The sequence below is a fragment of the Micropterus salmoides genome, unplaced genomic scaffold (genome assembly GCF_014851395.1).
Source record: "Micropterus salmoides isolate LMB-PRFRI ecotype aquatic unplaced genomic scaffold, ASM1485139v1 Ms_hic_scaffold_1, whole genome shotgun sequence".
Lineage (NCBI taxonomy): Eukaryota > Metazoa > Chordata > Actinopteri > Centrarchiformes > Centrarchidae > Micropterus > Micropterus salmoides.
The window spans coordinates 54,101,135-54,118,172 of NW_024040040.1; the positions used below are offsets into that span (position 1 = coordinate 54,101,135).

Below are 17,038 nucleotides of genomic sequence, written 5' to 3' on the forward strand. Positions count from 1 at the left end.
AGCTTTATCAAAGAGGAAAGTCTTAAGCCTACTCTTAAATGTGGAGATGGTGTCTGCCTCCTGAACCCAAACTGGAACCTGGTTCCACAGGAGAGGAGCTTGATAGCTGAACGCTCTGGCTCCTAGTCTACTTTTGGAGACTCTAGGAACCACAAGTAACCCTGCATTCTGGGAGCGCAGTGCTCTGGTGGGGTAGTAAGGTACTATGAGCTCTTTAAGATAAGATGGTGCCTGACCATTAAGAGCTTTGTAGGTAAGAAGAATGATTTTAAATTCTATTCTGGATTTTACTGGAAGCCAATGCAAAGAAGCTAAAACAGGAGAAATGTGATCTCTTTTCCTGGTTCCTGTCAGAACACGTGCTGCAGCATTCTGGATCAGCTGAAGAGTCTTAATGGACTTTTTCGAGCAGCCTGATAATAAGGAATTGCAGTAATCCAGCCTAGAAGTAACAAATGCATGGACTAGTTTTTCTGCATCATTTTTAGACAGGATGTTCCTGATTTTCGCAATATTACGTAGGTGAAAAAAGGCGGTCCTTGAAATTTGCTTAATGTGGGACTTAAACGACATGTCCTGATCAAAGATAACTCCAAGATTCCTCACAGTGGTGCTGGAGGCCAAGGCGATGCCATCCAGGGAAACTATATCTTTAGATAATGCGTCACGGAGGTGCTTAGGCCCCAGAACAATAACTTCAGTTTTATCTGAGTTTAACATAAGAAAATTACAGCTCATCCAGGTTTTAACATCCTGAAGGCACATTTGAAGTTTAGCTAACTGATGAGTTTCATCTGGCTTGATCGATAGATATAACTGAGTATCATCTGCATAACAATGAAAGCTTATGGAATGTTTCCTGATAATATTGCCTAAAGGAAGCATATATAAGTGAAGAGGATTGGTCCAAGGACAGATCCTTGAGGAACTCCATGAGTAACTTTGGCGTGCATGGAGGACTCATCGTTAACATGTACAAACTGAAATCGATCTGATAAATAGGACTTAAACCAGCTTAGAGCGGTTCCTTTAATGCCAATGAAATATTCCAGTCTCTGCAATAGGATCTGATGGTCAATGGTATCAAATGCAGCACTAAGATCTAATAAAACCAGTACAGAGACAAGTCCTTTGTCTGATGCAATAAGGAGGTCATTAGTAATTTTCACCAGTGCTGTCTCTGTGCTATGATGAGCTCTAAATCCTGACTGAAAATCCTCAAATAAACTATTGCTCTGTAGAAAGTCACACAGCTGTTTAGCAACTGCTTTCTCCAGAACCTTAGAGAGAAATGGAAGGTTAGATATAGGTCTATAGTTGATAAAACATCCGGATCAAGTTTGGGCTTTTTCAGAAGAGGTTTAATTACAGCTACTTTAAAGTACTGTGGTACATAGCCTGTTGATAAAGATAGATTGATCATATCTAGTATAGAGGTGCTGACTAAGGGTAAAACATCTTTAAGCAGCCTAGTCGGGATGGGGTCTAAGAGGCAGGTTGATGGTTTAGATGAAGAAATTATTGAAGTTAGTTGGTAAAGATTGAGGGAAGCAAAACAGTCTAAACATGTATCTGGTTCTACAGCTGTTTCTAAGGTTCCTGAGTTTAGAGATAAGTCGGTGCCAGTTGAGGGCAGGTCTTGGTGAATTTTGTCTCTAATAGCTAGAATTTTATCATTAAAGAAGCTCATGAAGTCGTAACTACTGAGAGCTATGGGAATACTTGGCTCAATAGAGCTGTGACTCTCTGTCAGCCTGGCTACAGTGCTGAAAAGAAACCTGGGGTTGTTCCTATTTTCCTCTATTAATGACGAGTAGTACGCTGCTCTGGCATTACGGAGGGCCTTCCTATAAGTTTTAAGACTATCTTGCCAAATTAAACGAGAATTTTCCACTTTGGTGGAACGCCAATTCCTCTCAAGTTTCCGTGATATTTGCTTTAATTTGCGAGTTTCAGTATTATACCATGGAGCTAACCGTCTTTGTTTTAGTATTTTCTTTTTTAGAGGGGCTACAGAGTCGAGTGTCATTCGCAGCGAGCCAGCAGCACTATCAACAAGATGATCGATTTGGGAGGGACTGAAATTAGCATAGGAGTCCTCCGTTACTTTGTGACTAGATAATGTATTTAGAGCTGATGGAATCGCATCCTTAAATTTAGCTATAGCACTATCAGACAGACATCTTGTATAGAAATTTTTGCCCAATGGCGAGTAGTTCAGCAATACAAACTCAAAAGTTATCAAACAGTGGTCGGATAAAGAGGGATTCTGTGGGAACACCACTAAATGTTCAATTTCAATACCATACACCAAAACAAGGTCAAGGGTGTGGTTAAAACAGTGAGTCGGTTCATGAACACTCTGAGAGAAGCCGATGGAATCTAACAAAGAGATAAACGCAGTACTAAGCTGTCATTCTCAACATCTACATGAATATTAAAATCCCCTACAATAATAACTTTGTCCGTTTTAAGGACTAAAGTTGACAAAAACTCTGCAAATTCAGATAAGAATTCAGAATACGGGCCAGGTGCTCGGTACACTATAACAAAAAGAATTGGTTGCAGTGATTTCCAACTTGGGTGCGAAAGACTAAGAACAAGACTTTCAAATGAGTTATAGTTTAGTTTAGGTTTAGAGCTGATTAATAGGCTAGAGTCGAAGATAGCTGCAACTCCACCTCCTCGGCCTGTGCCTCGAGGAATGTGAGTATTAATATGACTGGGAGGGGTGGATTCATTTAGGCTAACATATTCTCCATCACCCAGCCAGGTTTCAGTAAGACCAAATAAATCAATATCATAATCTGATATTAGTTCATTTACTAGTACACCTTTAGAAGAGAGAGATCTGATGTTTAAGAGTCCACATTTAACTCTCCTATTGTTTGCACTATTGCTCTTGTGGTTTTAATTTTTATGAGGTTTTTATGCACAGCTCCTCTTCTGTTTACCTTTTTAAATAATTTCGATGGTCGGGGGACAGACACCGTCACTATAGGTTTTCACTAAGTAACTCCTGAAATGGAGGAGCAGAGAAGTGTGTTAGACTGCGACTCTGCGTAGGGTTTTGGGTGGGTAACTGCTGAAAAAGAAGGGCAGAGAAGTGTGTTAAACTGCGACTCTGCCTCCTGGTCTCAACTCTGGGTTGTCATGGATTTGGTCCACTAATAAACTTGGCCAGATTTCTAGAAATGAGAGCTGCTCCTTCCCAAGTGGGATGGATGCCGTCTCTCCGGATCAGACCAGGTCTTCCCCAGAAAGTCTGCCAATGATCAACAAAGCCCACATCGTTTGCTGGACACCACCTCGACAACCAGCGGCGGAATGACGACATGCGGCTATACATGTCATCACTGGTCAGATTTGGCAGGGGTCCAGAGAAAACTACGGTGTCCGACATTGTTTTTGCATATGTACACACCGACTCAACATTAATCTTAGTGACCTCCGATTGGCGTAACCGGGAGTCATTACCGCCGACGTGAATAACAATCTTACTGTATTTACGTTTATCCTTAGCCAGCAGTTTCAAATAAGACTCAATGTCGCCCGCTCTGGCCCCAGGGATGCACTTAACTATGGCCGCTGGCTTCGCTAAATTCACGTTTCTCAAAATGGAGCTGCCAATGATCAGAGTTGGTTTCTCAGCGGGTGTGTCGCTGAGTGGGGAAAATCTGTTAGAAACGTGAACAGGTTGATGATGCCCCGTGGACTTTGAATGCTTACTATTCCTCCTTCGGACAGTCACCCAGCCCCCCTTTCCTGGCTGCACAGGGGATGCCGGAGGACGGCTACCAGAGGCTAACTCAGGCCGTTCCGCACCGACTACCGGGGACTGGCTAGCTACAGTAGCTAAAGACTGATCTACCAGGTGCGGAGCCGGACTTCTAACTCACTGAGCCTCGCCTCCATGTCTATAAATAAACTACACTTATTACATGTACCATTACCGCTAAAGGAGGCAGAGGAGTAACTGAACATCTGACACACCGAGCAGGAGAAAGTAGGAGAGAGAGAGGGAGAAGGAGAAGCCATCGCTAGCTGCTAAGCTAAAGTCGCTAACGGCTAAGCTAAAGTACTGTAGCGTCAGTTACCAAAACTTTAGAACAACTATGAGATTGAACAGCAGTCACTAAAAGATGGAAAGAACTGTGAGTGCTTAGGCAAAATTACTGTAAAGAATAAGTGTTTAGCGAACAGTTGGCCGCTGTAATCTAACAAATGTAACTTTTATTTAGCGAGAGCAGCACAACACGGTACCAACACACAAGCACCGGAAACAGAAATGAGTCGACACGCTTACCGCAATACGTCAGCACGTCATGCAGTCCCCAGTAACAACAACAATCAGGACCCAAAATTGAACCATACCAAAGTTTGCTGTACAAATCTATACAAAATCTGTACTGTGATCTATACAAAACAAACTTGAGGGGAGAATGTGCGGTCCTGTAAGTAAATTCTGAACCATGCGTACGCACGGCAACTCACATAGCAGAAGGATGAAACGGTTTGAAATAGATACTCGTGTGTAAAATAAATTTGAATATTACCTCTGAGTATTATAGGCTTAAGGCCTTTCTCAATAAACAAACACCTGTTTGACTGATTTTCCCTGCACATAAAACACATCATTTAAGGTCATTTTCAGCACACAAAAAAAAACATGATTAAGGATAATAAACACAAACACAGATATGTCTCTGGAAAAGAATGCCTCAAATATGTTGTAGAGTTTAATCGGGAATCATATTAATTAATACTTGCATACAGTGCAATTTATTCTCATAAATAAGGTGAACAGGAGGACAAATTACATTTAAATTAATGCCATTTTTTAATGCGTCAGTCGACCAAATACAACTGCATATTTTCAGATATCGTTAACATGTTGCCTAAACATGTTGCCAAATGGGGAATCCAAATTACGCCACCTTTCAAGTTGATTATGATTTATAAATGGAAATAGGCGTAGGACGTGTGTACTGTTTTATAAATCTGAATATGTTTGGGCGTGTGCAACCTTTAGGAATCTTTTCTACGTACAATTTTATAAATGAGGCCCCTGGCCCTCTGTAGAAAGACCTCATGGTTACTAAATGTAATGATGGTTCCCTAAGATAAAAGGGACAGTGATTTGACAGGCTTCAGTGAGACTGATCTTAGAGCTGTGGATCTTAGAGCAAAGATGAACTGACTAAGTATGCAACGATGATTGCTGGGTAATATGTGCAGCTTATATTGTTTCCCAATCTTAAGATTCTATTTGATCACGTGACAAGACAAGACTCCAGCTAGGTGAAACGCAACATTTGACAAGCAGACTAGCAGAGCCCACCTGCAAGCTAGCAGTAATGTCATTCAAGAGATAGAGCGGGTTGCCTGTTAATCGGAAGGTCGGCGGTTCAATCCCCAGCTCCTCCCGGCTGCGTGTCGAAGTGTCCTTGGGCAAGATACTGAACCATGAATTGTCCCTGGCTGCTGTTCCACCAGTGTATGAATGTGTGTGAATGTTAGTTTCTGTTTGAGCACTTAGGCTCAGTGGATGGTGAATGCAGATGTAGTGTAAAAGCGATTTGAGTGGTCGTAAAGACTAGAAAGGCGCCATACAAACACAGAGCATTTAAATACAAACAAAAAAGTTGTTGCAAGAAGAGACAGGAGAGAAAAGAACAGGAGGAGAGGGTCGCAAAGCTCCCAAATTAGATTGTTTAGAATCTTTTCCTAAGGATCTCATGGACAGGTCGCCGCGGAGCACCTTTTTTCTGTGTGTATGTAAGGTGGTTAAACTATGCCAAAATGATTGAAAATGGACATGTAATAGACATTACAACTTGTAAACACAAAACACAATCTACAAATAGATTAAAAATCTGCAAAGTCCTCATGATCCGCAAATGTAAAACAAGATCTACAAATAGATTAAAAAAATCGTCAGACTATTCATTATCCACAAATATAAAACATGATCTACAAAATCATAAAAAATCCACAAATAAAGACTTCACGATTCACAAAGATTCACAAATAGAAATCTGTGACTTGTACTGAAACCGGAATTTGAATGAATTCAAAGTGAATTGTCTGGCCATGAGGGTCATTATTTGTTGAATTTTTTTTCAGAATTTTAGCACAACTGTTTCCCTGTTTTTCCCAAATTGTACAAAAAACACAGTCTAAATTGTATTTTCAAACCAGTGTAAAAAGACATTCTTACACATTCTGTGCAAATCCCAGCATGCAAGTGTTGAATCTGTGTTTGCAGATCACAGTGCATTTACAGATACCTCTGCACACATCTGAGTACAATTTTTATATTTCTCATTTCTCATTTATTTATTTAAGGACAGTGCACATTAATCAACATTTCTGTAAATGTGCCAGTGTTAGCCAGCAGGCTAATTTTCAACTGTAGTCCATAGGCAAGATGTTATACTAGGCACATAATGGCTATCATGAAGGGTCTGTTTGTGGATTTTTTAAACCTATTTCTAAATCTTGTTTTACAGCGATCTACAAACAGAATATGATCTTCACCTGCAAACAAATCACTTTACATTCATTCAAATTCTGGTTTTCAAGTAAAAGTGACTGATTTCTATTTGTGAATCATGATGTGTTCATTTGTAGATTTTTTTTAAAATCTATTTCTAGATCTAGTTTTAGATTTGCGGATCATGAGGACTTTGCAGATAAACTTTTTGTAGACTTTTTAAAACTATTTGTAGATTGTGTTTTGTGTAATATCAATTTGTGACTTTTGGTCTGTCCATTTCGAATCATTTTGGCATAGTTGTATCTCCATAGTATGTGCTTGTGGGTATTAAACCCTGTGTTGTTGCAGGTCGCTTCTCTGTCTTATTTACTATAATCTCTTGACAGTGACAGCACTGTCCATGGGTCTGATAACTTTTTCTTTGACGTCTGTACTTTGCAAATACAGTAGTCTTGGTAACAATGGGGTGTGATGGGGCAGTGGCTAAGAGACTTGCCTTTGGTGTGAGAGACCCGGGCACTGTGAGACACCAATGTGTCCCTGAGCAAGATGCTTAACCCCTAGTTGCCCCAGAGGTGCACACAAAGAGTTTATATGGACAAGAAACCTTTTAAGGAGCTTTAAAAGAAGTAGGTTTGCCATTTGCTGCATCTTATATATGTTATTAACTTGCAAAATGAGGAAGGCAGCTCATTTGCCAAAATGGGGTTCCCTTCTAGACATGAATGGTTTGTGTGTGGGCACGACTCCAACCCTCTACTGACCTCAGAGTCTCCAGTCTACAGTGCGGACTCTCCTTCAGATCAGACAGCAGCTTCACTCCTGAATCCCGCAGCTTGTTATTATTCAGTTCCAGCTCTCTCAGATGGGAGGGGTTGGACTTCAGAGCTGAGGCCAGAGAAGCACAGCTGATGTCTGACAACCTGCAGCGCCTTAATCTGAATAAAGAACAATAATGGAGATAAAAATCCATTTCTAATCCAATCCAGGCAAACACAGACATCAAAAGGGGCTCAAGCCCTTTTTTTACTGGAGAAAAAGTGCTTTTTTCCTTTTTTGAAGAGCGACTTTTTTGTATGTTTAAAAAATTATATATATATATATATATATATATACACACACACACACACACACACACACACACACACACACATACACACATATACAGACAGCCCTCTGTGAGTGTGAGGGAATTAATAAAACTCCCCAAAATATCTGTGCATGTCGGTGATCCAATCAGATGTGTTCAGGTTTTAAATGTGGAGCTCAACATTACTATGTCCTAATAAATGAGCTTTTCCCTAAAATGAGTAGAGGGACTTTGTCATTGTGTTATTGTGGATCATCCAAATGTCAGCACAACATTCATATACCTATTCATGTCAACACAGATCAATAACATGCTGCTGATCTCAAGTCAGTCTGGAATTAACACTTAAATAAACAGAAAGCAAGTAAACTTGATGAGTTTAAAACAATTAGTAGTTCAGAGGAATTCTGTATACAGATGTGACCATTTACCAAAACATTTACTTTTTTATTTATTTAACCTTCATTTAACCAGTAAGTCCCCTGAGATTGAAATCTCTTTTCCGAGGGAGATCCTACAACAACTAACAACGGACATTTTCTACAGATTCTTTAAAAGGCATTATGGAGTTTTTGGAAACACCGGTATGAGGGCGGTGGCTTTTCTCCAGACATGTTCAGGCTCTGTTACTTCAACGTTCCTGGCTCAGAGTGTTACGGAGAGCTAGGACTGTATGTTGGTTTAGGGGGATTCGCTGGAACACCTCATCCACACAGACACTCCGATTAGAGAGCGAGGCGGGACACAGTAGGACAGTGAACTTGACTTTACTGATGAAACACAACTCCAAATTAAATACAGCTCTGTGTTTCTGGTTTGCTGTTTACAGTTTGATTAGTTAGATTTTATCTCTGTTGTCTGTTCTGCCTGAGACTTTACATTGGTCTGATTTTACATTGGTTCTGTACTGGTATCTGCAATAAACAAAACACAATATAAGTGAGAATACTAGCTTAATGAGCACATGTTAATTCGAACTTAGCTTTAGCTTATTACCAAGTCAGTTGGCACGTCAAACGTCAAATAAACACTGCTACGTTAGTAATGTTATGTTATATTAGCGAAATCCACCACTTCATTTGCATATCAAAGCATTAGCAGATCATTTCCACCCATCTTCATCACAAACGCAGACAGGCATCAACGTAAAATGAACGGCTCAATATAATAAGGACCCCTTAGCTGCCCAACGAGGTGCCTGATGTAAACTAAATTCAGCACTGAACAAATCCTGCACCACAAACACAGTAATAATAGGGAATTTACAACACAGAGGCAGCTCAAAACCAGCTCCATACCTTTCATTTAGCGCAGCAAGCATATTGACAGCGGCTATAGACAGACAGGGAGAAAGCTTCACACAACATGCTGGAAACTCAGGTAAACTCCCACTGCAATGTTATAGTATACAATATTTTTATCAGCTGCAGGTTGACCCAATCCATGCTCGTTACATGATAACAGTACAGTCACTGCATTTAGCCGATGTGCTACATCAGCGTTAGCTCGCCTGTCTGCTTTTCAGTATCTAACTTTACTATTTGTGTTTCTTTCACCGGAGGCTCAGCAATGTGAGCACAGTTAAATGTATTGGATGATAATGAAACATCAGTGAGCTAGACTGAATATTATAAATGAGATTGTTGTCACACTTTATAACAGACGTAAGTAACTTTACTGTAATGTTAGTGGATGACTCTTCCTCTGTGTTGTTGTTGCCGTTTTGTTGCAGGATTGTATGTGGGTCACATTACAACGATTGAGAGATGGAGAAGATGTGTCCCTGAGTAAAGGACAATAAATCTAATTTGAACGTCACAATGCAAACAGCGGCAGGTCCGAGCTAATGTAGCATTAGCTGGCTGTCCTGCCCTGCCTTACATATAGGCTAGTAACCAAATCGCTCCACATTTGCTTTTTACTGTTCCATCATTTCTTGCAGGCTAAATCAATCACTTTGACATAATACTGGTGGTACACAGGATAGTGACATGGGTCGCATTAGTTGGTGAAGTAATGTGTAGAGCGATATAACTTTGTACCAAATGACGTTAGCAAATGCTCTGTGTTAGCCGGCGAACTAATGTGACTAGTTGATTCCTACCTTTCTAATGTTCACTGTTTTCACCCGACATCATCTGAATCTCATTGGTCTGATGGGTTTCATCACATAAATCTTAATTGTTGTTTGACATGGAGTTTATGTTGGAGTTTGTGTTTTGCTGGGAGCCGGTTGTTTTGTGGTGTTAGTCGTTAGCTGCCGTGTTGTCCCTGTAGTCTGAGAGAGGCTCGGGATTGTGTGAACAGAGCTGCCTCCATCCGGTGTCCTCACATTAATAGCAGAATAGTAGCTGATGCAAGCAACAGAGAAAACAGGCGTGTGCTTCATTTTTAAGTAAGGTTTGAGCCCATTGACAAAACCGGAGAAAATATGTATTAATTAGTGATTTTATTGGAAAAACTACATATTATCAATATAGGGGCTACATAATAAAACCCCTACATAAGTTTGATGTGACTGCAGACTAAATTTAATACAAGAAACATGAAAATATGAACAAAAGGACCTTTACAACTTTATGGATGGAAGTTATGTATGAACAGAAATGAGGTTCAATTGTTAATTTAACATATCAGATCTACAATAGTAAAGGAGTCAGTGAACTGACCTCAGAATCTCTAGTCTACAGTTTGGACTCTCCAGTCCAGCAGACAGCAGCTTCACTCCTGAATCCTGCAGTTCGTTGTGACTCAGCTCCAGCTCTCTCAGATGGAGGGGTTGGACTTCAGAGCTGAGGCCAGAGAAGCACAGCTGATCTCTGACAAACTGCAGCCCAACAATCTGAATAAATGATGTAACATTAGAAGACAATGATTCTGCTTGAAATCATTCCGTGTTTAATAATCTGTTTAGAGCTGAAGAAGGTTTAGAATGTAGTAGTTTAGAAAATGGAAACTTCAAACACCTGAACCCAACAGGATGCAAGTTCAAACTGTAAAATACAAAAAGTAAAAAGAGCTCTCATTAATATTAATGACAACGTGCTGCTACTTTAATAAAGATGTAGTGACTTCACCTCTTGAACTCTGCAGCTCCACCAGTGGCTCCATCTGTACAAACTCATGTTGTTCAGCCAAATACAAAAACCCACAGAAACCACTCAAGATCCCAAAGATGCGAAATATGTCAGGATGAACTTTGGGGAAATGTGAACAAAAGACATCTACAATATTTTGTTACAAACTGGCTCAGAGAATGTGACAAAGAGGGAGTCCACACAAGGTACTTAGTTAAAACAAATAATAACAATAAACAAATAATTTATTTAACTAAAATAAACATCCATCCATCCATCCATCTTCATCCGCTTATCCGGGGGCGGGTTGCGGGGGCAGCAGGTCCAGCAGGGGACCTTTTTCCCGAGCCACATTAACCAGCTCTGACTGGGGGATCCCGAGGCCTCTCCACCTAGTCCTGGGTCTTCCCCGAGGCCTCCTCCCAGCTGGACATGCCTGGAACACCTCCCTAGGGAGGCGTCCAGGAGGCATCCTTAACAGAAGCCCAAAGCACCTCAACTGGCTCCTTTCAACGCAAAGGAGCAGCGGCTCAACTCTCCTGAACTCCTCGTGGATGGCCGAGCTTCTCACCCTATCTCTAAGGGAGACACCAGCCACCCGCCTAAGGAAACCAATTTCGGCCGCTTGTACCTGCAATCTCATTCTTTTTGTCATGACCCAGCCTTCATGACCATAGGTGCGGGTAGGGACGGAAATTGACCGGTAGATCGCGAGCTTTGCCTTACGGCTCAGCTCTCTTTTCGTCACAACGGTGCGGTAAAGCGAGTGCAATACCACCCCTGCTGCTACGATTCTCCGGGCGAGCTCCTGCTCCAATCTCCCCTCACTCGTGAACAAGACCCCGAGGTACTTGAACTCCTTCACTTGGGGTAAGGACTCATTCCCTACCTGGAGTTGGCACTCCACCGGTTTCCTGCTGAGAACCATGGCCACAGAAAGCAGTTACGAGATGCCAAGCCCACCGAACCGCAGCCCCTGCTCGCCACGACTACGCCTCGATATCCTGTCCATGAATATCACAAACAGGATTGGTGACAAAGCACAGCCCTGGCGAAAGGCCAACCCTCCCCTGGAAAGAGTCCGACTCGCCACCGAGTCCTTGGACACAGCTCTCGCTTTGTATGTACAGGGATTGGATAGCCCTGAGAAGGGTCCCCCTCACTCCACTCTCCCGCAGCACCTCCCACAGTATCTCCCGGGGGACCTGGTCATACGCCTTCTCCAGATCTACAAGCACATATAGGCTGGATGGGCATACTCTCAAGCCCACTCCAGGAACCTTGTGAGAGTAAAGAGCTGGTCAGTTGTTCCACGACTGGGACGAAAACCGCATTGTTTCTCTTCGATCTGAGGTTCGACTATCGGCCGAACCCTCTGTTCCAGCACCCTGGAGTAGACTTTACTGGGGAGGCTGAGAAGTGTGATACCCCTGTAATTAGGACACACTCTCTGGTCCCCCCTTTTGAACAGGGGAACCACCACACCAGTCTGCAGCCCCTTGAAGCACCTAAGACCTTGAGACAACAGCTTCCCGCTGCGGCTTCAGCAGTAGAGGCTTTGAACATTGCCCACTCATGTTTAATGTCCCCAACCTCCACAGGGATGCCATAAAAGCTCCGCCGGAGGTTTGAGTTGAATATCTCACGGACAGGGGCCTCCTCCAGACATTCCCAGTTCACCCGTGCTGCCCGTTTGGGCTTACCGGTTCTGTCAAGAGTCTTCCCGCACCCCCTGACCCAACTCACCACCAGATGGTGATCAGTTGACAGCTCCGCCCCTCTCTTCACCAGAGTGTTCAAAACATGCAGCCTCAAATCAGATAAAACGCTTCCAAAATCGACCTAGGGTGCTCTGGTACCACCTACACTTATGAGCATCCTTATGTTCGAACATGGTGTTCATTATAGACAATCCATGACTAGCACAGAACAACAAACACCCACTAGGGTACAGATCAGGGGGGCTGTTCCTCCCGATCACACCTTTCCAGGTATTCATCATTAACTACATGCACATTTAAGTCTACCAGTAGAACTATGGAGTCCGCTGCTGGAGCCCCATACAGAACTCCATCCAGGATCTCCAAGAAGGCAGAGTACTCTAAACTGCTGTTTGGTGCATATGCACAAACAATAGTCAGAGTTCCGCCCGGGTCTGGTCCGTCGAGGCCCCTGACCTTCACTGCCACCAATGTGGCAGCGCACCAGACCCCTGCGGATCTTCCGATGGATGGTGTGTCCAAAGGATGGAGAGGGGTGTGCCACGTTGCTTTTTCGGGCTCCGTGGCAAACCCGGCCACCAGGTCCTGGCCGACAAGCCTTCCCTCTGGGCCTGGCTCCAGACAGGGGCCCTGGGCTTCGTCCGGGCAGGGTCTCTCCTCCTCTTCCACCTTTTTTCATCAGCCATCTTTGTGAACCATTCTCAGTCTGGACCCTTAACTGGAACCACTTTGCCTTGGGAGACCCTACCAGGAGCAATAGGCTCCAGACAACTCAGCCTCCAGGCTTACCGGGGCACTCAAACCTCTCCACCACGATAAGGCGATGGTTCCCGGAGAGGTAAAATAAACGAAGTCAGTGCTTGTGAAAATTGAAGATGGTTTTGTAGGAATACAGAAAAGTGAGGTGTGTTGACAAATCAGAAGTTGAGGTGAAAGCCCTGACCGAAAGATCACATCAAAATGAGCACGCAAAGCTCATCTCAAATTAACAAGTTGGCCTTCTGCTAGACATAACAAACCAAAATTCCTGCAACCAAATGCACACAAAACTGGAATGTAAGCACTAAACCAAAGTAGCACACAAAGTTTCAAAGAAACAAAACAAAGGCTTACAAGCCAACCAAGTCATCCAAGACACACAACACAAGGAAACAAAGCTACAACAAAACTCATACTAACCAAACAAAGCATGACCTGTAGGACTTAATGTATGTTACCAAAGCTAGCTGGCCAACTCACCAAGTCACAGACCCAAAAACACATTGATGTTACAACTCAAAACAGGTTTGCAACTATACAAATTGGGGGCAAATGCAGCTCCCTTCAACATCCACCAAAACAAACTCCACAAAAGTAACCAATCTGAACAACAGAAAAAAAAACTTGCATGATACTCCCAAAATCTTATTTACAATGCAAAAGATTACTAAAAGCACTTTTTCTACAATTTTTCTTATAGGAATAGTGGAGTCATAAAATCAAAGCTTCTTCAGTTTGAACTATTCAGTCAGTATAAGCATAATATAGCTTCATAACAATGTTGGCAAATACTGGATATATTTGTTATTTTCTGATAGTTGAAATAGAGAATTTATTCATTGTATTTATGTATTTTAATTATCATTTATTTAAAAACGTGGTGTGGAATATAAACTGAAAATCAGGAGTCTGAGCAGTTCAGAGTGAATTATCCATTGGACATTATTCTCATTATATTAAGATTTTAAATGTGGAGCTCAGCATTGCTCTGCCACATACAATGGACTAAACCACTGAAGAAGAAAATAGACATTAGCATTAAGATCCTCAGTGTGGATCAGTGTATTAGCCTTATATCTGCAGTTTAGTGTCACCACAACTTTCACATCATATTAATCTCAACACAGATGGAAAAAATGGTGTCTGACCTCAGAGTCTCCAGTTTACAGTGTGGACTCTCCAGAACATCAGACAGCAACTTCACTCCTGAATCCTGCAGCTTGTTGTTGTTACTCAGGTCCAGCTCTCTCAGATGGGAGGGTTTGGACTTAAGAGCTGAGGCCAGAGAAGTACAGCTGATATCTGACAACCTGCAGAGACTCAATCTGAATAAAGAATAAATGATGTAACTTTAGAAGACAATGTTCCTGCTTCAAATCATTCAGTGTTTAATAAAAATCTATTTCTTATCTAATCAGATGTGTTTAGGAGCTCAACATTACTATGTCCTAATCAATGACCTTTACCTAAAATGAGTAGAGGGACTTGTCATTGTATTATTGTGGATCATCATAATGTCAGCCTTCTACAGACATCATCCAAATGTCAGCACAACATTCACACACTTATCCGTGTCAGTAAAGATCAATAACATGCTGCTGATCTCAGGCCAGTCTGGAACTAGAGGAGAAAAACTTTATTGATCCTTTAAACAGCATTTGGAAATATGGTTTGATCTGTGTGTGTGTGTGTGTGTGTGTGTGTGTCTAAAGGATCAATATCAATGATCAGACAATATTTTTGAAAAAACATTGAATTAAACAGAGAGAAAAGAAATATTTCTACTAAACTTTAAAACAAATATTAGTTCAGAGGATCTTCTGTATACAGATGTGACCATTTAGAAACATTCATTTACTTTAACGACTGACAGCAGAAATTTTCTACACTTTCACTAAATTTAGTACAAGAAACAAAAATATGAGCAACAGGAAATTTATATTTTCATGGATGTACAACCCCATTTCCAAAAGTTGGCACACTGTGTAAAATGTAAATTAAAACTAAATGTGATGATGGGAAGAAATATAAAATAAAATAATAAAATATAAAATAGCACAAACACAACTTATCAAATGTTGAAATTATGTGTCCATTTTGAATTTGATACCAGCAACACGTTTCAAAAAAGTTGGGACAGTGGCAAAAGAATGCCAAGGTTTTCAAATGGTAAAAGAAAACATCTTACAATCAATTAGGTAAACTGGCTGTTTCTGACGTAAAAATGAGGAAAGGTTTACCACTGTGAAAAACTGTGCTGACAAATTTAAGAATAATGTTTCTCAAAGTAAAATTGCAAAGAATGTGGGGATTTCATTGTCCACAGTACATCACATTATTAAAAGATTCAGAAAATCAGAGAAAATCTCTGTATGCACGGGACAAGGCCAAATACCAGTATTGGATGGCCGTGATCTTTGGGCCCTCTTACAGCATTTCATAAACAACTGACACACTTCTGTAGAGGGTATCACCGCATGGGCTGAGGAACACTTCCTGAAACAATCGTCTGTGAAGACAGTTCGTCTCTCATCCACAAATGCAAGTTGAAGCTCTAATATAAAACGAATAAAACTTATATTAACCAGATCCAGAATGACTACTGTCTTAAGTGGAAAACTGTCTGTTGGTCTGACGAGTAAAAATTTGTAGTATCTGTAGTAATCTGTAGTAAAAAAGTCTGGGTGCTCAGCTGGCCTGCCTGCAGTCCTGATTTGTCACCCATTGAAAATGTTTAACACATTATGAAAAGTAAAATACGACAAAGGAGTCCCTGAACTGATGAACAGCAGGAATCCTGCATCAAGCAAGAATGGGAAAACATTTAACTTTCAAGATTACAGCAATAAGTCTCCTTAGTTATGAAGTGTTGGCAAAAGAAGAGGGGATGCAGCTGATAACAAAAACACAATAACATTCCACATTTGACAGTTATCTTTGTGCTTTTCAATTAAATAAGGAGCTTTAATGTTTTGCACATCATTACATTTTGTTTTTATGTACATTTTACAGAGCATCTCAACTAGTTTGAAACAGGTTTGTAAGTTATGTATCGATATAAATTAGGTTTGATTGTTAATTAAATATATAAGATCAACAATAGCAACAGAATGTCAGTGAACTGACCTCAGAGTCTCCAGTCTACAGTGTGGACTCTCCAGTCCAGCAGACAGCAGCTTCACTCCTGAATCCTGCAGCTCATTGTAGCTCAGCTCCAGCTCTCTCAGATGGGAGGGGTTGGACTTCATAGCTGAGGCCAGAGAAGCACAGCTGATCTCTGACAAACTACAGCTCCTTAATCTGAATAAAGAATAAAAGATGGAGATAAAAATCTATTTCTAATCCAATCAGATGTGTTCAGCTTTTAAACATGGAGCTCAACATTACTATGTCCTAATCAATGAGCTTTTCCCTAAAATGATTAGAGGGAGTTTGTCATTGTGTTACTGTGGATCATCTTAATGTCAGCCTCCTACAGACATCATCCAAATGTCAGCACAACATTCATACACCTATCCTCAGTTTCTGTTATAGATCGTATAAAAGAAGTGGATGTAGCCACTGTGACATCACCCATTGGTTTGTGGACTATCATTTTGAAGCCTCGAGTTTGGCATCTTGGTTTCTTTGAACCAGAAGGGACCACGTTTGAATGAGAGGGTGGAACTGGGGAGGGATACGCACAGAACCGGCCGAGCCAATAAGCGGCCTTTGCGTGGCATAGGGCCCCGTGGCCAGCAGAGGGCCCCATACAGTCACTGCCAGCTAGTGTTAGAAATATTTCACTGAAATAAGGAACATAAAATGTTTTTAATAAAATGAAATACACCTCTATATTACACATCATTAATTTAGTTAGTTATTTATTATGTAAAATCAGCTACCCTGATGG

General features: G+C 41.4%; 1 protein-coding gene across 1 annotated transcript in view; it reads right to left on the reverse strand.

Moving 5' to 3' along the window:
• Positions 1-12,667: 12,667 nt before the first annotated feature.
• Positions 12,668-17,038, reverse strand: part of LOC119914011 (NACHT, LRR and PYD domains-containing protein 12-like) — a 38,865-nt gene continuing 34,494 nt past the window's right edge. Inside the window, 2 exon segments of the mRNA XM_038732987.1 lie at positions 12,668-14,471; positions 16,273-16,446. Of these exon segments, the coding sequence (XP_038588915.1) occupies positions 14,249-14,471; positions 16,273-16,446 (397 nt within the window). The 3' untranslated portion in view covers positions 12,668-14,248.